Raw genomic sequence first — 27,376 nt, 5'->3', positions numbered from 1 at the left:
GGATAATCTCAGTTCACAACTCCACAATATATATAGCATGTGGAGTTGTTTTAGACGTGTTAATGCAGACACATTTTACCCTCAAGTAGCATCTCAATTTATTTCGCTAACTCCCCCTTCCTTTGGTTTAGTGCAGTCATCCAGCATTGCGCATGAGTCACATCCTCTGAAGTCCTGACCTTGTGAGAAAGTAGGCAGTCAGTCAGTCACTCTGTAGTTTACTCAACTTCCAGGAATCCAGAGTGGGATCCCCCTCCCCCTCTCTGTCCTCCCCCTCCTCCCTGCTGCCTGTCTGCCATGTTGGCTGCTCGTCTCACATGCCTCCAGCTGCTGAGAGCTCACGTTGCTGATTGGACGAGCTCCTACCTGCCAGGTGGAGGTGAATGCTGCTCCTTTCATTGGCCGGCAGGAGTTAAATAGGAGCGGTGGGGAACTCCTCCTATTTCCCTGTCTACTCAAAAGAAAAGGTGGCAGCTGCTGAGGAGTGAAAAGGAGAAGGAAATATACAAGTAGCGGACGACTGACAGACACATCAGGAAGGAAGAACAGCTGAGAAAGTCACAGGTAGGCATTTTTTAATTATGACATCTTCCTTTTTTACTTAAAGTGGATAAATGTCAGGTTTCTTTTGATGTATTTTACCATGTGTTTCTTTGAAGTTTGTAATCATACATGATATCTTATCACCTCTTTGAAATCAGGAAACTGTTGTCTTCTTTTAACCTCAGGCGTAATTTTATGGTGATACTGAGGACCTTTTGTTTCCTTTGACACATGACTTTTAAAACTTTGCTTGGTCAGTTTTACATGCTGCTTTGTTTTAATCTAAACCTTGTGACAGAGGAAACCTGAATCGCACTCTGGACAGAGTCACTATCATGCTTCATTTTTGTCTCCGAGACAAGTCGTGATGCTAAGTGTGACAGCGTAAAATAGAGATTACTGAAGTGACTCTCAAACATCGCTGTTGCCATTCTTTCAATGTGAGGATGTTCCTCCTTTTGTCATTTAAAAATGAATTCGACGAGCCTAACTATTTTTCAAATTTGGTTCAGGGCATTTAAATGTATATCTTACTGGAAGAAAGTGATTAAGAAATGAATTAAAGGAAATAGTTCCAGCCTGAATATTGAGAGGCAAAGATTGAGAGCAAAAGTTGCCAAATTCTTGTGCTTGTAGAAAATGAAGCAGCAGATCCTAATTGGGGAACTCCCACGGTGGGTTGTAATTTAACTAATCACATATGACACGCTGTGGGAGGGGCCAACATCTCAAGCAAAAGTGACAAACATTTAATGGGTTTGGCTTTCCACATGACACAATCTGCTCATCTCTTGTCTTTTAAATTGTAGAACATGTTGAAAAGTAAATGTATTGATACGGAAAATAGCTTTATCATTAATTAATCAAATAGAAAGTACCTTCCTAGTTAGTTGGTTAGTTAGTGCAGATTATAGAGCTTTACAGATGACTGACAAACTGGAAATAAGACGGAATAAATTGAGACTGAAAATATAAATCGCCAAAAATGCAATCGAGATACTAAAAACTATGAAAGTGTATTAAATTAATTTAAAAGTGAAAAAGATGAATAATAAAACAAATTGTGACATTTACACTCGATAAATAAAATCACAAAAAACATCAACATTTTTCAAATTGGATGATAATATTACAAAATAAATCCAATAAAAATAATCCTGCCTGCCTGAATAGCTAGGTTTTTTGTTTCATGCAGAAATGTCACATTCTGTCATAAATGTTTATTGTGCAGTTAATTTTTAAAAAAAAACAGTTGTTGAGGAGTACTCTTACACAAAGGAAACAGTGTTGTAGCAACTAACGAGGCAGGAAAAGGCACAATAGTCCACCTGCTGGGTGACGTGGAGGCCGGAGGCTGTGCCCTCACCGAGCCGCTCGTCGGCCTCATTGTTTAATTCATCCGGAGCGTGTATAACTCACAGATGACAGTTACTTATTTATTACAAGCTGAATGGTCTGCCGCGTGTGTCTGCAAGCCCTCGGCCTCAAGCCTCTGAAGTTGCAAAAGCAGGTAGAGACGTGTGTGTGTGTGTGTGTGTGTGTACAGGAGGGTCTATGTTTTTTTCTGCAGGGAAGGTGTCAGTTGTCTCGCTGCTAGTCGCCCTGCAGGCTCAGTTAGAGCACAGGGAACAGATGGTCGATGTCTGCGTGACGCGCTCTATTGACTTTCTAACTCAGAAACCGGGTGCAGGCTGCACTGACAGTCATGTGGCAAAAATATTGATTTCTGAGTGAGGATTTGTACTGAGGTAGCAGTCTAACTGGGACATCTGATTCAAAGCATGTTCAACTACAGACAAAAGTGATGAAAAAAGTGGTAAGGCTATTTTTATGCTTGTGTTTAAGTATTCCTTTTAAGCATTGTAAGGTGTCCTGAAAGGTGGCTCTAATTAAAATGTATTATTTGTTTTATTATGAAGCGTTATGTGCACATAAAGGGTGTTTCTTTCAGCTTAAACTCTAGTCTTAACTCTTCAAAAGTGCAGAGGAGGAAGTGAAATCATCTACTGCATGTGTTTAATCACTTTTGTTTTTTGTGTCCTTTTCAGAGTTACGACGTGTGTTCCTGGGAAACTGCAGAGACAGATTGATATCTCAGACTAGACGTACAACAAAGATGGCCTCCGCCGCTCCATTCAGCCGCAGACCGTGGGCGTCCCAGTCACTGAGGGTCACCGCCAAGGAGCTGTCCATCATCTCCGCCCGGGGGAAAAAGAACGCCATCGCAGAACGCTTCTCAAAGTAAGTCTAACTTTAGCTCTCTCTGGCTTAGACCACGAGGGTCATTAATAATTCACCAGCAGCCACTTTGGAAATGAGGTCACCGGGCTTCCTCGAATCACTTTATTGCTAATCAGCTGTTTTTAAGTTTCCCCTTTTCTGTTAAAAAGTTACACCATCAGCTCAGTCAGTTCTGGCTCTCAGACTTTGCAGAGTTATACTGATGATTGTATACAAGCACCGTCATCCAAAGCTTTTTCTCTTTCACTTGTTAAACAGATCAAGTTACTTATTTGTCAATTGAGAAGGTTACATAGGTCCTCTCCACTTTCACCCTCCGACCACTAGGAGTTAGTACTGCTCTGTCTTCAGGGCTATACATCTTACAGCAGGGGTCTTCAATGTTTTCAGGCAGGTGAACAACATTCAGCTGGAAGACCCTCTGCGACCTACTCGTACACTTGACTTGCATGTTAAACTGGGCCTACAATAACATGTAGGGCAGCCTTTAGGGCCATGTGTAAACATACTTGTACATTGTACAAGCTATAAAATAAAAATGGGCAGTGTTGGATAACTGGTCAGCCGTGTTGTATAGGTGCTGGACAGTGATTCAGCAAAGGGAAACTAGCTCACATGATTGCACAAAGATTTTATTGAGAATAAGAACACTTTTTTTATTCTGTGTGGGAATTAGGTTTTGTGACAGTTGCACCATTTTAGAATAAAATATTTTTTTTAAGTAAAATTGTGCAATAAAAGCTTGTGTAGCCGCTGGGACACGGCGTCACAGGAACAGGAAGTCATGAACGCATCATCAAAGTCGAGTACATATTAAAATGTTTTTTGTTTTTTTTAACAATTACACATTTCCTGATTTGTCTTAAAGTATATTTTCAGACGCATTTTATTACAAAATAAAAAATTCTAAACCTTATCAAACAACAATGAAATGGCGGCCCACATCCAATAACTTTGAGGACAGCTTGTTAAAGCCTAATAGTTCTTTTCTTTCTCAATGTGTGTAAGAAATGGTCAAGTTATTGTGTTCAGATGTATATTATAATATTGAATACTATTTAGAAACGGCAGGACATTTGTCACTGATCCACATCCTGTAAATGCATAATCTTGTAACATATTCTCAAAATATACTTTTACGTTTAAGATGTGTTGTAGTCTCACCTAATCCAATGCGATGAAACTCAAGTCACCTGATGAAAGGCTTGATAGGAAAGAGAAAAAACGTTTTAGATATTTTGGTAATAATTGCAACTTTCTTGTCAAATACTAAAGGTTTTTCACTTCAGATCTCACTTTTCAAATTAAACGATTACAGAACATTTGATTGTAACTTTGATATCGCTTTGAAGCAGAAGTGAAACGTAAACATTGAAACCACTTCTCACTTCCTGTTCCTGCTCTGTATCTCAAAGTGGGTCACATGTTTTCCGTTTGTAATGCATGAAATGATCTAATGTTTTCGGAGCAAGGATACTTCATGTTATCTTTCTGGGTGTGTGGGTTGAGCAGCAGAATGTGGTGATGATTTGACACTAAATATTCTCGAAACCCTCTTCCTCTTCCTCTTTCTCAGGTACCAGATAGCAGCAGAGGAGGGAAATGCAGAGAAGAAGAAAGCGGTACGTAACTTTAATTTAATATTACATATGTCTGACTATACTAATTCACAGTGGTTAAGGACATATTCAAATTTTTGACGAGTAAAAGTATTGATATTCCAACAAATCTAAAAGTCCTGCGTTCGACTGAGTAAATTGGTACAGTATCAGCTAAATGTACTCAGGATTTGGAGTAAATGCAGTATAAAAGTACTCAAAGGATACAATATAATGGAGCTCCCAATATCCTGAAGAACAATATGTGGTTTGAGGATATATTAAAGGGTTCTGAATTTTAAGACTCTATATAAATATATTTTCTAAAGGCAAGTAGTGTTCTAGCTTCTTGTGGTCCTTCTCCCGTAGTCATGCAGGTTTGTAGAGGAAATGAAGGTTATTGAGAACAAAAACTGTCTTTTTTTTTTTTTTTAAATCAAGAACTGGTATAAGGAAGCAAAAAATGACTCATAGAAAATTAGCTTTTAGTTTTACTAGACTTTCATAAGGTCACTCTTGGAAAGGTTAATCGAACTGTAATGGCGATTGAAGCAATGTGGTGTATTTGTGGCTGGCGTATTTGGACATAATTTCAGCTTCTTTATCAACAGTTGTGTAGTTCAAAGACATTGTACACCCTCCATCTGTATTCAAAATGTTGCACCTGGTATGAAGTTTGTATTCCTCATGATTGTAGGGGTGTGTGCGCATTCAGGCTCACACACATCCTCACACACTCTCCTGTTGCTGTTATGGCAATATAAATCCCAACTTTATTATTATTATGGCATGCAGTTCTGTAATCACATCACAATCCAGCCTCAGAACGTCTAATCGGCTACAAAACACCTGCATGGACAGGCTGAAGTTTTATAGTAATGCGTCATATTTTATTAGATCATACTTTTTTTTTTTTTATGAAAACTTGAAGCAATTGGTTACTTACAAACAGTTGTAGTGGAGTTAAAAGTACAAACTTCTCAATGTAATGAGTATAAAAAGTAAAGTACTTCAAAATTGTACTTGAGTAAATGTACTTGGTTTCTTTTCACCACTGGTCCTTCATACTGTTGCTTTTTTGCCTTATAAGGCTTTGATGTAGAGTGAGGTCACCTGCAGGTAAACGTGATGACGGCGTGTGTAATTCCACCTTCTGCCAGAGGGGGGAGACATAACATCTTTTTTGAAGGTTTAATGCATCTCATCATGTGGACATTTTTATTTAAAAAAAAAAGGCTTTTAGGTTTGTTGCTCCTGTAAACGAATGACTGTTTTGTAGCATTTTCCTGGCATTCAGAAAATAAGGAAAATCAAACTATAAAAGTATATAAGTCGGGGTAGGTGTTGCTATCAAATCCATTTCCTAAAACAAACATCCAAGTCTTATCAGGAGATTATTTATCCAGGTTTAGCTTCTTTTTGAGCTTTGTTTTTTGGTCTGGCTCACACTCCCCTTTTACCCTTTCTCTCATTTCCTGAACTTATTTTCCCTCCCTCCCTCACCCACTGTCTCTGGTTCTGATTTTCTCTCCTCCCTCCGCCCCTCGCCCCCTTCACTCCCTCTCTGTTTCCTTTCCCCGTGTTGCAGGGGGGGTGGGCCGGTTACTTCATGCTGCTCTGATCACTTCTCAAGGCGCTCACATCTGGGACAGCTTGTAGCCGGGCAGCACACACACACACACACCCACACACACATTGATTTTAAACAGACAACCCACACCGGACAGCCGTGTCTTCAGCGTCTCGCTCAGGTTTTTACTTTCTTCTGTGGTTTTTCCTAAACTTTCCCAGCTTTTTGTTCTGTATCCAGCAGATTCAGATTTATAGACTCGCATGCTGAGCAGCCCTTTGTCTTTTTGTTTCTCCCTTCTTTCAAAGGTGAAAGTGTTGGCTTGCATGATTTGCTGACAGAGTTGTGTGTTTTTAGCTTAATTTAGAAGTGGGAGGATCAGGTTGACTTTGATAGAAATCATTGAAGCAACTAAAAACGACTTTTCAGAGAGCAGCTCCTCTGTGGGTTTGTCTGCTCTGACAAAGCATTACCAGAAATAGTGAGTCATCCAATTTAACTTGTTGGTATGTGACTGTTTGTGTTGCTGGAGGTTTATCTTCTCACTGCTCTGTTGAAATCATTTATCCAAACTTCTCACATGCTCATATACTGCACATCTGCATCAGACTACTGCTGTTAAGCAATTTTCATATATCATAGATAAAAGTGAATTGAACATATCTGTGGTTTAGGATTGTGGGTCAGACAAGCTGAGCAATTTCAAAGACCTCGCCCTGAGTGTCAGGGATATTGTTGGCAACATTGTTCATCTACTATGCTTGGAATAATGCTTTTTTATTGACTGACACAATAAGATGCAACATTGTTTGCCTTGTTTAAAGTTTGTTTTCAAAACTAATTTGCAACTATTTTGAAAATCAATTGTAATTTTTCCATCAAATATGAATATTCGATATGTTTCTTAGTGGTAGTAAGCGAAGTATATTTAAACTATTTCCTTGTGTTTCCAGTATATTGCGAAGTTTTTTGATAAACAATTTTGCCTTTTTAACTATTTTTCGTATATCTAAAGCCTGATCAATACGATTCCTCTGATCCGTCCTTATCAGGAACAAACGCATACTGTAGTTCATTTTAATCGAATTACCACAAGGATTCATTCGCCGCTGAAAATGGACCAATGCAATATTTCCTCCTCTTAGCGTTTTATTTTTCCTACTGAAACTAGCCAAGTCTTGAAACGTTATATTTGTGAGCCATTTTTCAAAGATGTATGTTTTTAAGTAGTACTCGGTGCGATAGGAGCTGAGAACCACAGACTAGAGACAGAAAGGATAAACTAATGCAATGTTCATTGATTTGGAGACGAAGCCAGCTTTTTTATTTTGACCCAGGATTAAAATGCATTTAGGGTAATGGATTGAATTTTCTCAGAGTGTAAACAACAGCTGAGTGTTTCTTTCATCTGCAGGTCACAGAACCTCTTCCCTCCACACTGCGCAGCGGGAATCTCAGTCTTTTAAAGAAACGCTGGGAACAGCAGCAGCAGCAGCCATCCAGCCTCAGAGCCCAACCTCAGGCCTGCAACCCTCAGACCCTCAAACCTGCGCCCACATCACACACCCAGAACCACGCAGAGACCCTAAAGACCGCCCCGCCCTCTCAGGACCAGGACATCGACCCGGAGACGCAGCTTCACTGTGAATCCAGCTCCCACCAGCTGCTGTCGGCTCTTCCTGAGGATCTGATCATGGAGGAGAAGCCCAGCAGAGAGTCGGAGGAGTATCAGGGAGCGCCGGCTGAAGTCCCCGAATGTGAGAAGCCCAGCGTCCCCCTCAACAGCCTCAAGATGATGTTTGAGAAGGGAGAGAACCTGAGCGACAAGGTGAGGGTTCAGATTTAGTCGTCGCACCTCACACACAGTGAATTTAAGAAATGGATATTTAATCCATCCTAGTAATTGGGGATAGTGGGCAACTATACAGAGCCTAGGGAGCATGGGGGGGGTCTGATGCCTTGCTTTAGGGCACCTTTCAAAGTCAGTACTTGGTCCATTCGGGGACTTGAACCGGCGACCCTCCGGTTTCCAAGCCATACAGACTTACTAACTGCCACTCATCTCAAATATGATTGGGGGGGGGGGTTCTTCACCTGCAGTTTTGGAAAGTAATCGAGTACATTTACCAAAGTGCTGTTTGAGCATTTCCCTTTTATGTTTATACATCTAATGAATTCATTTAAAGAAAATATTGTCCTATTTTCCTTTCCTACATTTATTTGACAACATTTAAGTTACTTTGCAGGTTTACATTATTAATACAACACAGAACTCAACTTATGGATTCATATACCTGGCAATATATTAGTTTAATCTTGAATCATAATAACTATAGTTTAAATAAAAGTCTGGCGGTCTTCGCACAAAGAAGTCAGAACCCTCCAGTGCTGTCATGCTGATAGTCACATGGTGCAGCCTCACTTCAGCATCATCTCCACACACACACACACACACACACACACACACACACACACACACACACACACACACACACACACACACACACACACACACACACACTCAGCTGACTTTTTACATCTTCTCAGCAAGCATCAGTGGCCGGAGCTTCATGTACTGCGGGGCAGCTAATTGTGGAGCATAAAAGTTGAGGTATTTAACGTCCAGTCATGCATTGGCTGGAGGCGTGTAACATGTAAAGTGCTGGAGGTGTGACACGTTAACAAAGGCCACGCTGTGTTTCCGCAACACAGAGCGTCCATTTACGACAGGAAGAGAACATTACAGGCCCTTATGAGGCGTTAAGAGGCCGTTTGAGTGTTCAGTGTGTTTAACTGAGGACGTTGTGTTGTGTCCTCTGAACTCTACTGTTCTTTATTGATCAGGAAATATGACGACAGTTATTAAGGCTGCTAAGGTCAAGCTTTTGACTAGGGTCACATGATCGCCAGTCACGAATCCACACAATGATCACTGAACTTCTCGTAGCTCTTGGGTGTTTTTGCAACAATCAGATCATTTATTTGGTTTTTCTACGACTGTTTTGGTTCCTTTCCAACCTTTTTATAGATTAAAACTGATATCCTTCAGATGTTACTCCTCTGAAGGATAAGGTCAAAAGACATAGGAGAAGCACACATGTGACTCTTTGACTTCGCCTGACTGGATGCACACAAGCAGCAGAGCAGACATCTCCTCCTACAACTCGGAGCCAACTCCCCGGGCTAACAAACACTCCCGTCAAATATTTGTCTTATTTTTCCAGTATTGTCTGCCAGACAAACGGGCTCAAACCTCACCCATCACCAATCATGCATAAACCATTTTTTTTTTTTTTTTTTAAAAGGATGATTTATATTTTTGACAAAGACCAACAAATAGTCCGTAGCTCTCAGCCCCAAACCCCATTGGTTCCTAGTTCGAAAATCAATACACCTCATGTACAGCAAAGCTACAGCCACATCTGGTTAGCTTAACCACACCTGGTTAGCTTAGCTTAGCACACAGGTTGTAAACATCTGTACCTAAAATGGCCCAATAGGCTTTCAGAACTAACACAATCTACATGAAACTCATTAATGAACATATAGCCTAGCATCAAGTTTGTTTAACCCGTACTAATACCTAAGTGTAAAAGTGATTAGTCATAGTTTTAATAGAATATAATTCCTTTATCGTCATCGCACCAGGTACAACGAAATTTAAAAAAGCAATCCTTGCAGTGCATTTCCACATAAAACGAATAAATATATATCTATATAAACATATGCTCACACATCCATACCAACATGCATACATGCCCGCACATAATTTAAATACAGTTATGGGAGCTAGGCTAGCCTTTTCCTCTGTTTTCAAGTCTTGTGCTAAGCTAACTGGCTACTGGCTGGCAATGGTTTTCAAACTTGAATAAATTGTGCTTGCAGCTACAAATTAACACACATTTTGGATGTTCAAGTGATTACTCCAGCAATAAGATGGCAAATTGATTGATTAATACATTTATTTTTGTATTAATACATTTATTTCTTATAAATAATTACAAAACAAATATTGCAGTGCATAGTCATAGAAATCAAAACAAAAAAGGACATTCACAACAACAACATTAGCAACATAAACAGTCAATATCTAGTGTTAGAAAAGGAGTGAGAAGAAGTATAATTTATTTAGTCTCACCCCCTTGTCCCTAAGTGATTTATTTACAATCTGCAATAATTATTATTAATCTGCTTTACCTGTTGATTAACATATACATACACCTTCCCCATCCCTGTACCTTGAGAAAATAATTTCTCTATTTCCTCTTGAACTGATTAATGTCTGGACATCGCTTTAGCTCCAAATCACAAGACTATAAACTTCAGATAACTTTAAAAGCTCCCCTGGGACCCAGTACCAACAAAGGCGTGGTTATTGGTGAAAAAAGAGATGTGTAGTCAGAATCTAAAAAATACAAAGTGCTGTTCTAACAAAGACATTGTTTTTCCACTTCTTTCACTGAAACACTGACCTCCTACAGTATGTGGGAATTCTAAAAAGTGAGATCAAGGGGCGCTCGAGGGAGTTGGAGAGACTTTAACTGCATATTTGTCTTTCCAAAGGAGGGATTGTTTTAGGGGAATCCTCGAGCAGTAATACAAGATCTTTACAGTTCTTTTACAATGGCGTCCACTGTGGCTGGGGCTCGGCCTTCTTCCTCTTTGTTGAACTCTTATTCTCGCGGCAGATGATGTAATGTTGCGGCTCATGACTGCAGCTGATCTTCAGACCGTCTCCCCCTCTGGCCATCAAAGCTCTCCCCCTTCCCCCCGCACCCACCTCATTAATCATCCATAGTGTCCACTTTTCCACTCATTGGTCCTACTTCCATTCCCTTTTTGTTTCTCCCACCCCTCCCTTCTCCTCCTTCGCCGTGATCTCCTGATATTCCTTTTTCATTAACTTTATAACAACGCTGCTGCTTATTGTAGGCAAAAATCTCCATTTGTGGAAACCATCTATTCATGTCCCCCTGAGGATGAATACTATTGATTTTGTTGACCTTTCTTGTAGCACCATTTGGTCTACGTCTGTTGTTCTGAGTAAAATATCTCAACAACTGGATAATGGTCAAGATCGGTGAACTCTAACAATCCCCTCTGGATTAATGGCAACAATTTTGGTGATCCATCTTAAGGCTGAATTTGTATCCGCCCAATGCTTTGATATATGACCAAATACTTGATTAGCTTATGCCATTCACATCGGGGACGTTCTTGTGACTAATTTCCCTATGAAATGTGTTTTTAAACTTGGACAGCCAACATGTTTTGAAACCAGCAGGATCACAATGTATTCCTGTTGTGGCTTTTACACACGTCCTATGGGTTTGGCCTGCTCTTCTTGCGGGTTAACATCCACAAGCCTTGACTCAATGTGGTTAAACATTGCTCTTGTCAATTTAAACGCCAATTTATTTCGAAATCATCTACATACAGTACAACCTAGCAAATGGAAATATTGCCAAAACGTGCTGGTTATTAGGGCTGCTCAATTATGGCAAAAATCATAATCTCGATTATTTGGGTCATAATTGATATCACGATTATTAAAAACGATTATCCATTTACTTTGAAAACATCAATTTATGGGAGAAAAAAGATGTGCACAATATGTTTTTAACAGTTGATTACCCTGAACTTTAAATATAATTCAACTGAAAAATCAATACAAAAAAAAAGATATTTGAGAAAAAAATAATCGTTATTTCGATTAAAATACGATTAATTGAGCGCCCCTACTGGTCTGTCAAATGGCCCCAATTCCCATCAGCTGTACTTTTGAGCTTAATGCTATAAAGCAAATGCTAACAACTTAAATTTAAAACGGTGAACAGTTACACAATAAAACTGCAAAACCCTTGTTTATTAAAGTACCTCTTATCTTTATTAGCATTTCAATTGTTATCATTCCCTGCTGCAAGGTGCCGTGTTAACAGAGTGTCGTATTCTCTAAAGCCCCTGTGATGCACATTTTGATATTGGGATACATAAACAAAAGAACATTGTAGTGTTAGCATTTAGCTACAGCCTCACAGAGCTGCTAGCATGGCTGTAAACTATTTTAATTATCTCTCCCCCAACCAGTATCTCCGTAGACCCCCTCCCCTCTAACTCCCCTCCTCGGGCCGAGCAAAGCATGAAGTCATGAGGCGCTCTGAAATTAATTGACCCCTCAGCCTGCTTTCCTAGAAAACCCCTCCCTCTCTCCCGCCGACACACGGCTCCCCCAAATTCCCCTCCCTCTTTCCTCCCACTGTCACCCCCCCCCCCCCCTTCCTGCACCAGCTGCTCCTCCAAAAGTGACTCCACCCAGACCGCCTGCCGCTTTATTGTGAAGCTGGGGGACAATAACTGCACACACCCACCCTGTATGGCACACTTTACCCCCCCCCCCCCCCTTCTGTCACCGTCCCCACCTTTTTTATCAGGACACACCCCCTCTGTGAGCAGCCTCCCCCCCCCCCCCCTGGAACACCTGCTCCCTGTCGCCTCTCCTGTTCCCACCCAGTCTCCGTCCCCTCCTCCCCTAAAACCATCTCCGTCTCCCCCGCTGTAAGCCTGTCTGTGCCTCCTCTCTGCTGCGGGCTTCAGTCATACGATCCGTCCGGACCGGCTTCCCCTCCCATCTTTCTGCCGACTCTTTCGTCCCCTTCATCTCTCCGCTCGCCTTCACCAGAGGTAGCTATGGTGTTTCCATTCACTTTAAATACGGGGTTGATTTTTTCTCTTTGTTTAGCTTCTGCACTGGCGCCTGGCTTCCTTGCGCTGAGACACACCGTCTACTTTGACTTTTCCTCTCTGTTTTTTGTTGACTTAGATTAGTATGTTTTCCCTGCAGCTGAAAGAGGCCTTTTAGTGCCGCGGCTGCAGAAGTGCCTGCATTGAAAGCCTAATCAATGGCTGCTTTTGAACTGTGTGCGCTAACTTTGATCAATATTATTATTGTTTTAAAGGGTTTCATTTTATTATTTGGGTACTTCACTCTTCTGTCTTTGTTTTGCTTAATGTAAGAACACCTTATTGTCTGTGAATGGTGTGTTTCCGGGGGTGGGTTCAGGGACGGGTGGGGTTATTACTGCAAGTCAGTCTGTAAGGGAGCTTTAATGGTATCAGGATTAGCAGGAGATTCTTTGTCTAGCCGCTGATCCAGCCTCCTGGGACCTGCATGGCCCGGCTGCTTGTTTACATCTGCCCCCCCCCCCCTTACTCATATGTTTACACCCCCTCCTCATGTACACACACATGCATGCAAACCAGCACCCCTCTTCTTAAAAACTGCACCTCCGGTCTGTGGAAGATGATCCACCCTCGGGGATTGATCTAGTCTTATGATGACGACGTTTCTTTTGTCAGGATGTGACTATGTTCACTGGAGCCAGAAACTCTGAGTGTGTTCATACTAATATTTATTATTTATGCTTGCATGTCTATTGCATTCCTGAGTCTCAGATTACTTCATTTGTTATAGTCTAGTTTATTATCTTCTACTGATAAAAGGATCAAAGTTTAGTTTCGGGTTAAAGCTGCGATAATCAATGTTTGTATTTTAAAGCAGCCTTTCTTGTTGTACATTTTACAGTTTTCCCTTTCCTATAATGTGTTTAGGTTTGTGTGCATGTAAATGGTCTGAAAAGGCTTTGATTGTTTCCGTAACATAGTGACCTCACTATGTTACACTCACTATTTTATTGGCTAGCGCTCAAACACATTGTACTTGATAGGCTAAGGGGCGGGACATCTCTAAGCGGTCGACCAATCACAACACAGCCGACCAGCTAACCAATCAGAGCAGACTGGGCTCTGGTTTCAGACAGAGGGTGAAAAGAGCTGCTGCAGCAAAGGCAGTATGAGGAAAATAGAGCTTTTTGAACATTACAGAATGGAGACATGTCCCAGTAGAGACACTAAATACAAGAATGAACCTGATAATGAAAATAATAGGGCCCATTTAATATTGGATGAATTGACTACATGTTTGTGGTCAGTTCTAGAAAGATAAGCCTCAATACCTTCTCAGCACTAAACTGGAGACACAGGGTGTTTCTCAATGTCGAGGAAGGATGCTCCAGAGCCACTATTTCAAGGATGCTACGTCATCGAGTCCCGCCAAAGGACTGTTCCAATGTCCAGGCTCCTCGTAATTCTACTGAGGCCGGCGTACTTTGTTGTGGGAAATTTCGAGGCTGCACATGTGTATCCTCCGGTCTTAAAATCCCCACAATGCTTTGCGCACGGACCAATTTCCAAATCTTTGGTGGAAATCGCGCTCCATTTAAGGCGAGGCCTCGCATATGACGCACACCTGTTAGCCTGTTCCACCATTCTTCGTTTTCCGAGGCCAAGAAGGATTCTTGCCTCGCTTCTGAAGCAAGTGACTCGGAGGTACATGTGCTACCAAGCAAGCCTCCTCGACATTGAGAATGATTAGCTGGTGAACATAGTGAAGCATTAAGCTCATTGGTTCCTACCTAAAGAATCAAAATATTTGTTTTTGTTAATTTCCCAAATGAGTCTGACCTTGATTATACTGACGTGTTTCTGAGCAAGGTCTGTCACTAGAGGGATTTTCACATTTCTCTGTTGATCATTTCTTGGGAAACTTATCAAAAGTGTTTTTACCTCACATAAGTGATGCGCATAAACTTGTCTGAATCTTACGTGCTGTTTTCAGTCTTCACCTCAACATCTGTTTTTCTTTTCTATCGTCAAATCTTTCACAACTCTGACCTGCTGCAGCCTGCAGACTCTGAGCCTGTCAGGACGCAGAGGGCAGCTCAGGCGTAAGGACCTGGAAATAACAAAACACTGAACAGTGGTGGAAAATAAAGTAATGCACTTAAACTTACCAATACAAATTCACTAAAACATAAATGCAATTGTTACCTCAAGTTAAAATAGCAGATATTGTTAGTTTGGGAGAATTAATTGAGTTGTTTGTAATAAAGGAAGACTATAATTGTCAACAGTCTCCAATCAATAAGCAGTAATAATTTGGAAAACTACTTTTATGTAGTTGTAAAATATGTTCATTCAGAAAAGTGCTTTTAAAATGACTCGAAGAGCTCTATATGCAACTCTAATGTATACCTTTACTAAGTATTGGAGTGTATGAGTTTGCAGTAAACCACTTTTGATACTTTTAGTATTTGTCTTCAGTATAACTCTTTTACTAAAGTAAGATTTTAAAAAGTATAACCTTTACCCGTGAAGGAGTACTTGCACATTGTGTATTCAACCAGTTTTCACAAAAGGGTGAAAACTGTTTGAACCTTTTGTACATTTCCGTGGTGAATCTGTTGAGCAGGTGAAGGATCTGAGATGTTTCTCACAGCCTGAAGGCTAAATGAGTTGAAGCGTCATCTGATTTATCGTGTAATCTCTAGGATGTGTGCCCTCATGTTGGCACGGCTGTCGGGAGGAGGAGTTACACTTCTGAGATGTTGAGACTTGAATATAACAACAAAAAATGCATTCCTTTCATTTGATATAATAAAGCTCCTATTATTTTTGTAAAGGATTCACATGGTTGCGACCTTACATTTTGAATGATGCATCTTCAGAGATTGACAGGACACACCCATGAGTTTGAAGAAGAATATTCTGCTTTAATCTGCCTTTTATAGACTTCAGGTGTATTAATGGAGGGTCTGAACTACAACAGATGAGTTAGTTTGTTTCTTGCTGTTGTTGACAGACGGTGTCTGTCTGAGGCTCCGTCTCTTTGAGCTCATAAGGGGATTAAAGTGGTTTGGTGACACACACACACACACACACACACGTTCTTCCTCTACACTCTGATCTTCCTGATGAGCGGTGTTTATCAGCCGGTTGGCTCCACTGGCTGAAACATGTGAGCTGGCTCAGAGAGTGTGTCAGCAAACTTATGTGGATGTGTGTTTTTGGAGGTCATGCAGGACGCATTGGAGCTGCTTTTTTGTCCCTTTGACTTATTTTTAAACGAGTTTTGTCTGACAGTGTGTGTATGTTTGCTTCTTGTTTGTTTCGTTCTGCAGGGGTCCAGAGAGCAGCCGAGAAGAGGAAGCATCGGTAACACCGCCAACATGGACCAGCTACTAGGAGGTACACATTCTGACTTTTCTTTAGTAGTTCTTTGGGCATTTTGTACGTGTGTGTGTGTGTATATATTTTAATTTTTTTTAGGTAAGAAGGAATTAAATGTAGAGAAAGCTAAATGGGGAAACATGCGAAAAATTTCCCTTTCCAGCTTCAAACCGCAAACATGTAGCACTTTAACAAATACAAATAAATCTTATTTTATTTGTTTTTTCCTATTTGTTAAGCTGCTAAATGCCCTTATGTTCACCAGATGTATGCTAACTGTCAGTCTGAGTAGGTTGTTTACAGTGTGTTTTTTTAAAGTGCATTTTCACTTTCCTGCTTTGGCCAAAAACAACAGAGGGTCATGAGAGTGAACTAAACCTGTAAAGATTTAGCTTTAAAACTAAAATAATGAGCTAAAAGATTCTAAAACATTGAATAGAGCTCAAAATGGCTACCTGGAAACAAGATGGAAACAAAAACATGGAATTGGCCTGAAAATAAAAAAAGAAACTGACATTTTAAATAAAAAGCTCTTTCTGTGATAATGCTCTAGTGACCCATTGTTAATATGGCAATATTGATTTATAGCTGCTTTTAAAAAAACAAATATAAAGACGAATGGATACTCTTTCCGTCAAAGGCATAAACATCCCTGAATGCTCTCACATTCCCAAGCCTTCATCTGCACACACATTGTTAGGCCTCTCAGTTTCTTCAACAAAACACGCCGTCGTCCCGCCTTCCTCGGGATGGATTACATCCTTCCCAGAAGTGAGCGCTGCACAAACTCTGGTCAGCTCCAGAGAGCACAGGAAGTGAGGCAGACCCCCCCCCCCTGCTGCACACTGCACCCCACTCCCCACTCCTGACCTCATGTTCCTGTCCACAGCCTGCATGACTAACCATCTGAACCGGGATGGGTGGAAGTGTAGATCCTGAACAGAAACATATTTTCTTCACTAAGAGAATACTTTAGTGTCGGATCAAGTCTGACATTTTTACTGCATCATACAAGCTCTATTTTAAACATGAATAAGGATGTTGCATAATTAAGACAAGGAAACAAGCATTTAATGGAGCATCTAAATCACTGAAGACGATATGTTTAGATACTTTGACTCACATTTGATCTGGGATTTAACTCTCCATTTAATTGGAGTGCCTGATGCACAAAGAGGGCTTTAGTCTAAGCCAGTGTTTCTCAAACTTTTTCATACCAAGGACCACTTAACCAATAAAAAAACACTCGCGGACCACCTAACTAACAAATCGCCTGAAAATGATACAAACAAGTGGCAACATGTGTGATGAAGGTGTTGCGCTGGGCTATATCATGCAATTGGAAATTAAACTTAAGCTCGCTCCATTGCAGAGATATTCCCGCGAGAGTGCGGAAAACTTAAATTCATTTATTTATTTCAAATGTGACATTTTACCAATACACTCACGGACCACTAAGGGGAGCTCACGGACCACCAGTGGTCCGCGGACCACACGTTGAGTAGCACTGGTCTAAGCATAAACATGGGACCCTGTATCCGCTATCTGATTGGGCCTCAGAATCCATCAAAAAATCACGTTAAAGTTAAGATGCTGTTTTAACTAAATGTGTTCCTGACATTTTCTAACCAGTTTGAAAAAATCGGCTTCAAACGAGGTCAACCGTGATTTATAAAACATCACATTTTGTTTTGCTTCGGTGTGATTATGTGTTGATAAAGTTTGAAACGTTGGCATCAGTTTTACCTCGTCAGTTTTGTGTTTTTGTATCAGATGGAAGTCTTGCAGAGTCCGCGCCTCTCCGGGACAGGATGGCTCTTTATCAGGCGGCCATCTCCAAACAGGAAGTCACGCCCTCCTCTGTCAGTGTGAGTACTCCTGTCAATCAGACAAAACAAAATGCATTTCATTAGTTATCTTTACTGGAGAAATGTTTCATACTCGGTACTTCTAGTTATGTAAAAGTATCAGCATCCAAATTAACTTAAAGTACAACGAATAAAAGCTTACATTGTGCAGTAAAAAAGATATGTACTTGAGTGTCTGTTCACCAATGCCAACTGATTTATTAAAGGGACACTCATTGATCTTCATAGCCTTATTTTGATATGTAGTAACTTTTTTAAGTGTATCTTTTTTATTTAGTTATTTACAGCCTTATTGAAATGTATTAGTTTTATATTTTATTTGTATTCAGTCATTTTAGGCAATTTTCTTGTTTGTTAAATTTTACTTCTTTCTTTTTTTTTAAAATACAGCTTAAAGGATGGGTTTGTGATCTTTCAAAGTTAAAATGTTTTCTTTGTGATTCTCTCAGGGTGATCAGCAGGACAGTTTCTCTGGAAAGCAGAAGGAGAACGTTCCTCCGTGCTCTCTGGACTTGGTGAGGAGACTTATTAAAAATAATTTGATTATTAAAAACTTAATATTTCAGACATGGTGGATGTTTCAGTGCATGTCTGTAATTCCTGTAACATGTGATTGCTTTGCCCTCTTTTATAATCTTCCTTTCTTTCCCTTGTTACAGAGTTTGGAGTGCGAGGCAAACGGCAGGAAAGCTTTTACCTCCGAGAGCAACGGTAATTCACTTTCCTGTCTTGATCTGACCTCAGATCATAGGAATTCTCCCCTAATGAGAACTTGGCAATCGCTCAGTCATTACAGCAGATGTTTGTGGAGTTAATGGATTTTAAGCGTCTTAAGTAGATTAATACAAAGAATCCAGTCTGTCAGCGTGTTTCAAAAATGCCAGAAATCGGAGTTATTTATAATTAATTTAACAACTACAGTGTTTCTGAAATGAGGTCATGAGTACTCTGGAGTACTGCAGTGGGTATGTGAGATGTTAAAACATTTTATAATTTAAAATATAATGGTCATGCTCAATTGCTAAAATAATTCTACTATATTAAGTTTAATTAAAAACATTTAAATTAGATAAAACTCATTAAATCGTACTTTTTTCAATGTAATTGTTAACAGAGGTAAACTGTCCACTTCCAGGGAAGCCAGTTTAAATATTAAATGAAAAGAAATTATAAAGCAAAGAAACCGAGCAAAAAAAATAAACCGTCCATTCGGGTTTTTTCTAAATAAGATTGACCTGGAAAGCTGCAATCCTCCCAGTTAGTTGGCATGTTTTGTAGGCAGAAATGAGCGACGAGTTGTAAGCCCGAAACATCAATGTTATGTTGGTAAAAAAAATTGGTTTGCAGATAATTTATTCATGTATTCTAACATAAGAAATGTAGCATCAGGCGTTTGCAGCACTGCATCGTACCTCTTTTAATATAGGATCGTTCTTTCTACCAAACATGTTTTGCAATGGCCGAAAAGCTGTTTCAAAGGGGGCTCTGAGTATCTAAGTGTAATACACATGTCATTGTATGTGTAATCTATAATTGTATGAAACATGAATTCAGCTCCATCTAGTGGTTACAACTTGTCAACTCCTTTTCTTCATACTAGTTTTTTTTAAATAACCCAACAGGCTCCACCAACGGCACTCCTGTATCCTCCGCTCAGCCCAAGACCCCCAAAGTGAGTCCTCACAGGAAACTACCTTTGTGACTGAAAAATGTATTTGAATGTTAAATGGTTTGGCTGATTTAAAGCTGACATACCTGCAGGATTTTGGCCATTCTGAATGAGTGTCCTGATGATTGAGAACACTTTTTGTAAGTCAGCTCAATCAAATGTGTGAATGAATTAAATTGACTGTTTATGTGTGTGTGTGTGTGTGTGTGTAGAACTTCCGGCTGCCTGTGAGGGAGACGTGTGTGACGTGCCTGAAGACGGTGTATCCTCTGGAGAGACTCGTGGCCAATCAGCACGTTTACCACAGCTCCTGCTTCCGCTGCTCACACTGCAGCACCAAACTCAGGTTAGGACCACACACACACACACACACACACACACACACACACACACACACACACACACACACACACACACACACACACACACACACACACACTGAATGGCATCATCATGAAAAACAAGGCAATAAGAGAAATTAAGACACTAGAAATAAACAATCTGAAATATTTCTGAAATAAAAATTATTTGGCTTTGGCAAAAGTTACAAAATATACATGTCGGAATAAGAATTTCCAGTAACAAAATATAATGCAGGATATTGATTAATTGTGCAAGAAAATGATTATTCAATATTATATTGAATATAACTGTAAAATATACAATGTCCACTTATCAGCCCAAAACATTGGGTACTTTCATTGCATGCATCCCAGTCTGCAATATGTCTGCCCTGCTAAGAGTGTCTTTGCTGCTTGAAAATAATGTTTCTCCTTGACTTTTGGCTTAGTTGTAAGTGAAACAGATTTGCTGTCATTTTCGTTTGCACTTCCTAGAAAGTAAATGTTAAATCGGGACACTGATTGTTGCTGATTCGCTGCTGCCTGAATCAGTTTGTCTGATGTTTTAAAGACTTGTCTCAGATTCACAAAGACCACAGAACTACACAAATGTATTGTTTGATGGAGGTCATAGCAGTTTTTTGTATCCTCTAATCACGGCTTCTTTTCTATCTCCCCCTCCTGGTTAGTTTGTTGAACTACGCCTCGCTGCACAACAACGTCTACTGCAAGCCGCACTTCTCCCAGCTCTTCAAGGCCAAAGGAAACTACGACGAGGGCTTCGGCCACCGGCCCCACAAGGAGCTGTGGGAGAGCAAAGTGGAGAGCGCCGAGACCTCCTCTCAGCCCAAAGCCAAGACTCTGAGCCCGGAGGAGGAGGAGGAGGAGCGCCCCAGCGTGGAGGACTCCCCGCTGGCTAAAGTCAACGTGCTGACGGCCACCATGGAGGCTCTGGGGCAGGGGGCGGGCGAGAAGTCCGACAGACCCCCGGAGGCCCGCCGGCTGAAGATCTCCTGGCCTCCTCGCACGGAGCAGGAGGAGTCGAGCGGCCGCAGTGGAGCCGCCACAGAGGAGGGGTCCCCAGGGAAGTCTGTCAAAGCAAAGTGGCCCCCAGAGGAGGGTTCAGTTCCTGAGCAGCCCAAAGAGGCCCCTTGTCTGCGCCGCACCTCCTCCCTGAAGGAGCGCAGCATGCCCTTCACCCTGGCAGGACAAACTCCAGAGGTGAGGAAGACGAGTCCTCCTCCTCCTCTTCCTCTTGGAGACGACGGAGATCTGAGTCCTGAACCTGCAAGCATGGAGCTGCATGATGGAGGTCACCCCCCCGCTGAAGAGGGCCTCATCAGCTCAGGAGGAGGAGAAGAGGAAGAGGCTGAAAACATGCCGGAGCAGAATCTCACCAGAGAGGAGGAGGACACCCCGGAAGAAGAACCTGAGAAAGAGGAGGAGATGGAGGAAGAGGAGGAGGATGTGATGGAGGAGGAAGAGGAGGAGGAGATGCCGCCTCAGAAACGGGAGGAGATGATCTCGTCTCCTGAATGCGAGGTGGTGGCCAGTCGCTCCTCTCAGGATGTTGGGTTCTGGGACAACGAGGAGGAGGAGGAGGAGGAGCATAAGGAGGAGGCGGAGCATAAGGAGGAGGCGGAGCATAAGGAGGAGGTGCAGGAGCAGGAGGAAGAGGAGGGGCTGACGGTGGAGGATATGATCAAGAGAAACCGATGCTACGAGGAGGAAGAGGACGCGGAGGATGTATAAAATGGCAACAGTGGACACTCGGAGGACTTTCCTGCTTCTTCTTCTTCTTCTAGACGTTTTCTTCTTCTCTTCCTAAAAGAGCGTTGCTGTGTGAACTCTACTGAACTCTTTGTGCCTCTTTCTGAAACCTTCAAAGCCATTCCTACAAGAATGTTTTTACAACACTGTCGCTCGGACATCGTTTGTTTTTAAATGTCAAATATTTAAACTTACGCCCCATGTAATGAATATTTTTATCCCAGAATGTCCGATAGTTATCACACAGAACTATTTTTGTGTAATTTTCTATTCTCATTAGATGCCTCTTAATCTGGATTGAAACTGCTGTTGAAGTACCAATGACGTGAGCCTGTTATCATACCGTGATGTGGGATTGTTACAGCTAACGTAGCTTCTAAACGGAGTCACTTTTAATAATAAATCCAAAAGAAGCCACTGTGTTTTAGAAAAGCCAGCCCCGCACTTTGATCTGTTACCATTTCGTCACTTTCTATTCTTTATGTACATGTTAAACTCAAAAAACACCTTTGTTACTTTTTGTTTTACAATTCAAGAGTTATAACTGGATTTGAATGATGTTGTACTGTTTTTTTTAAAAACCAGGGGACCAAATATCCTAGATTACTACTGTTTAAATAAATTGTTATATACAAAATGTTTCGTCTTGAGTTGTTATTCAACCCGGGAAGGAGAGGAGGACTTTTATAAAGCTATTGTGACTTAAATCAGTTTTAAAATCAGGCTCTATCGTGAGTTCCTTGGTTTTCGTTCCTTTGTCCTGTAGTGTTTTATATAGTTTAGTTGTTGCATGTAAATGGTCTGCAAAGGCTAAGATCCCAGAGTTTCTCTCTCACACACGCAGGTTTAATGCTTAACATGTTCAAAGTCTTACTTTAGCCGGCAGCTTGCTAACATTTACTAATTAGCGAAAAAAAGATTGATGGTCAGGGGATTTGTTATGCAGGATTTTATTGGGTCGTAAACTGCATTGGATAAATAAAAAAAATGTGACTTGCTTTGGGCGCTGGAGTGTGTCGGGGACAAATTGTTTCATCATCTGAGAACTGAATGAACCATCATGACAAATACTTGAGACATTTAACTCTATGAAGCAGGAACACACTGAACTTACAGTACCACTTATTTCTTGCAAGCCATCTTTACTGAGATGACCCGAGTAAATTAAATGTTGTATTCAGCTGAACTGAAGACTCAGTGCTGAGGCGTTCAATTACAGATGTACTGAAGTCCCTATCCTGAGAAAAAAGTTAACATGATTTACTGAACGGCAGTGTTTTGTTGTTAAAGTTTACCAATCCCTAGTCACAAGGACACATGCTTGATTAAAAAGTACATTTCAAATAAAACAAATTACATTACTGAAACCTTTATTGATGATCAAACATGAACTGAACAAGGTCTTCAAAGTGCAAGTCAACGAGGCGAGGAGTTATCACACGAATAAAGAGACGCTACAAACATTTAAAACCAGATTTAACCGTGAAACTTTGTAAACTGAGATTCTGAGTAAATGTTACAATAAGTGACTTTAATACCCTGAAGTGTCGCACTGTCGAGCATAATTAACATAAGTCTCTATCCAGTCCTGCAGGAGGAGGACAACCTAGTGATTTACATTTGTATTTACATCATGAATGGCTCTAAAACAAGATGCATAACAGCTGATCACAAACATGGTCTCCAGCAGATATGTGATTTAAAACGTAACCCTTTGAAGTAATTTTACATAGCACGACTGTCTGCAGAATGAAAGCTGAAACCTGCAGTTTGCACCTTTATAGGAATGTAGTTTATGTTGCAGGGCTGCTGATGTTGTGATGGACAAACACAGATGTGGGGAAGGTTATATACAATATAATGTTTATAATTTGTGTGGAAACCAGCTCCCACTGACACAATACAACAAAGTATTTCTCATTCACGTGCACAGATTGCTGAAGTCTGTATCACAAATCCAGTTCAGCCTAACAGAAGAATAACCGTTTTTTTTTTTTACTAATCCAGTTATGAGTGATTCAACAAGAGTAAAACATCCAAGTCTGCTTTCAGGTATTTGAGAGGACTAGTATGTTCAATAAAAGGTTGGAATGTACCCCCCTTGCTAGTAATGGGTTGTTTTGGGACTAGCTTTACGTTTGGACATGAAATAAATCTGTGGCTGTGTTCAAAACTGCAACTAATGTACTTTTTTTTATACCAAGTGTGGCGTGCTAACGTGGATTTTGTGTACATGAGACATTCCTGATGTTGACTTTATTAGAAAACATTTTAGTTTAAGATGGAAGTTAACTGTACATAATTGACCGCCCCAGAATGCATTGCTGCTCCCCAGACTGTTTAATGGCAGACCGTTTAAGAATTAATCGTTGTATACAATTATTGTAACTATTATATACTAAGAGGAGAAACGCGGGAGCTCACATATAGAACATGGTGTGGTAAACAGATTTAATTTAAAGTATTTAATCATTAAAAATAAAACCTTAAAATAATACATTCACAGTTAACACTGGTTTATATCTGCCATGAAGAATTGTCGTTAAACGGTAGGTTGGAAGACACCGATACAGCCGTGTGACGCAGAAGAAAAAAAAGCTTGAGGCTTTGGTGTTTGTCGAGTTGCATTGTGGGAAATGTAGGCTGAAGGTTTTAGGGAAGAAGAATTTAGAATATTTATTTATTTTCAAATCTATAATTATGATTTCTAAATGTTCCACATGACATCTTAAAGACTAAACAATCAAGAAAATGTTGGCACTGAATATTTAATAACGAAAAACGATTGTTGCAGTCCTATGCTTTTGCATGGTTACCATAGTGATCCAACACAGCATGAAGTGAGTCAGCATAAAACCAGAGTCTCTGATCTGATCCGTCTTTGTGATGCAAACCTCTGGTGCTGTTGATGATGATGATGATGATGATGATGATGATGATGATGTGCAGACACACAAACACAAACATGCAGCAACCACAAATCATCTTCATCCTTAAGTTAACTCTTCATCACATAATGTTATCACAGAAATCATCCTCTGACTACTAAAGTAAGGAATTCATTTGGGAGGATCTCTTCTTGTAAACTTAACGGTAAAATATTAGCATAACTTTATGGTTAGAAAAACAGAAAAGGAAAAGTGAGACCGGAAATAATCCTTTGTATGCACTGAGGACTATGTGATAACCCAAAGTAACACATTACAGTTTGATGCAATCCAACACAGCAGCCAGAGCTGATTATATGTAATGATTATAAATTAAGCTACATATGGATATATAGTATGGCTGATGATTGAGGGGTTGCATCAGACTGCAAGGGTCGTTTCAGTTTTGTCCACTCACTGTATTCTTAAATGTGTCCTCAGCCTCCCCGAAGTGCAACAACAAAACACATTCCCTGAACTTTTTTTATGTAAAAGATTTTAAATGTGTATTCTGCAGATGCCCCTGTAGAAAACATACCTGACATGTTTGTTTAAGTTTAGTCCTTCTCCGATTAGAAACAGTTAACAGCATCTGAATGTGAGGTTGTGATTGCCAAACCTGTAATGATCAGCTCGTATACAATGAGCGTGGATGCATTTGTGAAATATTGCAAAAGATCCTCGGTTTCACTTCCAGCGAAGCTCCGGGAGGCAGCAGGTCCCTGAACGCTCACAGGAGGGCAGCCTCACCCAGAGAGAGGGAGGAGGAGAGAGAGAGAAGGGGGAGAGACAGAGAGGGGAGAGTGTATTCCCTGAAACTGAGCTCTGACTCGACACAACAGTTGGCTCTGCTTAGCTTTGGGTCGTGACAGATGAAATGAACAGAGCTCATGAGAGGGGGTTAACAGCTCAGTGTTGGACACACTGCATGCAGAGGGAGGTTAGATGTGAAGGTGATAGCCGTACAGATTGCATAGAATAAACCATTAAATATATATATTTTCTTTTAGGTGCAGCATGCTGTAACCTACACAGCTTATGTTTGACTTCTCTGCTACTGTACAACCAGGTGTGTGATCCGGTTGTGATTCTTTGATGAGACAATGTACAGGTCTTATAAATAAAAGCAGAGACAGCGCCGGTGTGTTTGAAGTGTTCGCAGCATGCTAGGCTAGGTGTGAGCTCTGCAGGGCAGCCAGCTGTTAGCAGAGCGCCACAGTGGGGGTCCGCTCAGCCGCTGAGGGGGTGCAGGTCCACCTTCACCTTCTCCCCGCTGCTCAGCATCCCCACGGTGGGGAACAGACCCCCGGGAGGGACCCTCATCTCCCTGCGGCCCATCAGCTTCCCGTTCCGAGTGAAGAACACCTGTAGTACCACAAGGGGGCGACAACCAGTTAAAAACACACTGATAAAAAAAACTATATATCTTTTATTATTGTTTGTTTGAAGTTATGTTGATGCTGTTTACGATGCTGGCAGCTTTAGACTATTCTCAGGAATTGTCAATGTAATACCCAGTTTCTTTTTTTCTCTTGTACGGCATGTAAAGGTTTCAGGTACCTACTTACTGTATATTATGTATGTCTTTGCTTTATTGTAATTAAAAGAAAAATTCAAAATAAAGTATTAAAAGAAAAAAAAACGCTATTTTGATGGAACTGTTATTTATTTATTTGTTATTAATTATATTATATTAGAGTAGATATACTTTATTGATGCCAAATTGCTTTAGTTTTTTGTTCCAGTAGCATGTAGCATGTCAAAAACATTGCATATGTTAAAATGAACCAACAGTAAATACACACGTACAAACAATAGAAAGATAGAAAGAGAAATATCCATAGAGTATAAAGTTCACAATATAAAGACTTACAGAATAAGTTAGAAAATGTTTAAGTAGTCTAACCTACGAGTACATATCATTTAAACATTATTTGTTATTATTTGTTAAGACTTTTTATGAGATAATTCTACTCTTTGTTTTACTTTTAATTTCAGCAGAACTAATACGTTTGTTTTGTAAGAAAAATGTGTTTTCTGGGGGCAGGGTATACAAAAAATGGAAAACACGTACACTTCTGTACTTTGTATTTTGCACCGAACATATGAATCAGTTAATGATTGAATCATTATTTTGTCTGTACTGTTATTACCTTATTTATATTATTATTAATATTTTTGATGTGATATTTACTCCATTAGTACTACAGGGTATATGCAGGAATCCTGAAGTCAGATGTAATCCCTTTTAAGACCTTTCTTAAGACCCTCTCCATACATTTTAAGACCTCATCGCCACTTCGAGTTCTAACCGGTTACCTTGGCGACACACTTTACCTCACATTGACCATGTATTGATTGTCCTTCCTCCTTATCTTCCAACCATTTGGACGCAGACTTGCATTTCCCCATAACGATGTTGTTTAACAACCGGCGTAAACGGACCTTCACGCTATCAAGCAGTGAGCGTGCGATGTCCTGTTCAGATGACGTCAAATCCAACGGGATGGCATAAATAAACTACACAGAATCACACTACACAACTACGCAATGATTACATTCAGGCAGACTGTAGAATACAACCTCTTTGGACAATTGATATACTTATTGGAAACAAGCTACAAAATGTAATACCTTGGGAAATACTGTTTAATACTTTTTAATAGCCTTCATTTTCGCTAATTTGATTGATCAACTTTTAATACTTTTTAAGACCCCGCGGACACCGTGTAGTAACACCGTTTTTTGCACATTTGCTTTTTCAATTAACGAATTGCAAAGCTT

General features: G+C 40.4%; 2 protein-coding genes across 2 annotated transcripts in view; one reads left to right on the top strand and one right to left on the bottom strand.

The window, feature by feature from the left end:
• The first annotated feature begins 408 nt into the window (after window positions 1-408).
• On the top strand, window positions 409-22,302 carry lima1a (LIM domain and actin binding 1a). The gene is made up of 11 exons (XM_079679444.1): window positions 409-564; window positions 2,592-2,784; window positions 4,361-4,406; window positions 7,367-7,780; window positions 15,969-16,035; window positions 17,791-17,885; window positions 18,335-18,400; window positions 18,545-18,596; window positions 19,508-19,557; window positions 19,767-19,900; window positions 20,585-22,302. The coding sequence occupies exons 2-11, from the start codon at window positions 2,660-2,662 to the stop codon at window positions 21,645-21,647; spliced, it is 2,112 nt and encodes a 703-aa protein (XP_079535570.1). The 5' UTR covers window positions 409-564; window positions 2,592-2,659; the 3' UTR covers window positions 21,648-22,302.
• spryd3 (SPRY domain containing 3) overlaps window positions 21,892-27,376 on the bottom strand; it is a 59,272-nt gene continuing 53,787 nt past the window's right edge. Inside the window, exon 11 of the mRNA XM_079679448.1 lies at window positions 21,892-25,957. Coding sequence (XP_079535574.1) covers window positions 25,823-25,957 — 135 coding nt within the window. The 3' untranslated portion in view covers window positions 21,892-25,822. The remainder of the gene's footprint in view (window positions 25,958-27,376) is intronic.

This window comes from Notothenia rossii (genome assembly GCF_949606895.1).
Source record: "Notothenia rossii genome assembly, chromosome: 4".
Classification (NCBI taxonomy): Eukaryota; Metazoa; Chordata; class Actinopteri; order Perciformes; family Nototheniidae; genus Notothenia; species Notothenia rossii.
Note: the sequence above shows the minus strand (reverse complement) of the source record. Positions and strands in the feature narration are given on the sequence as shown.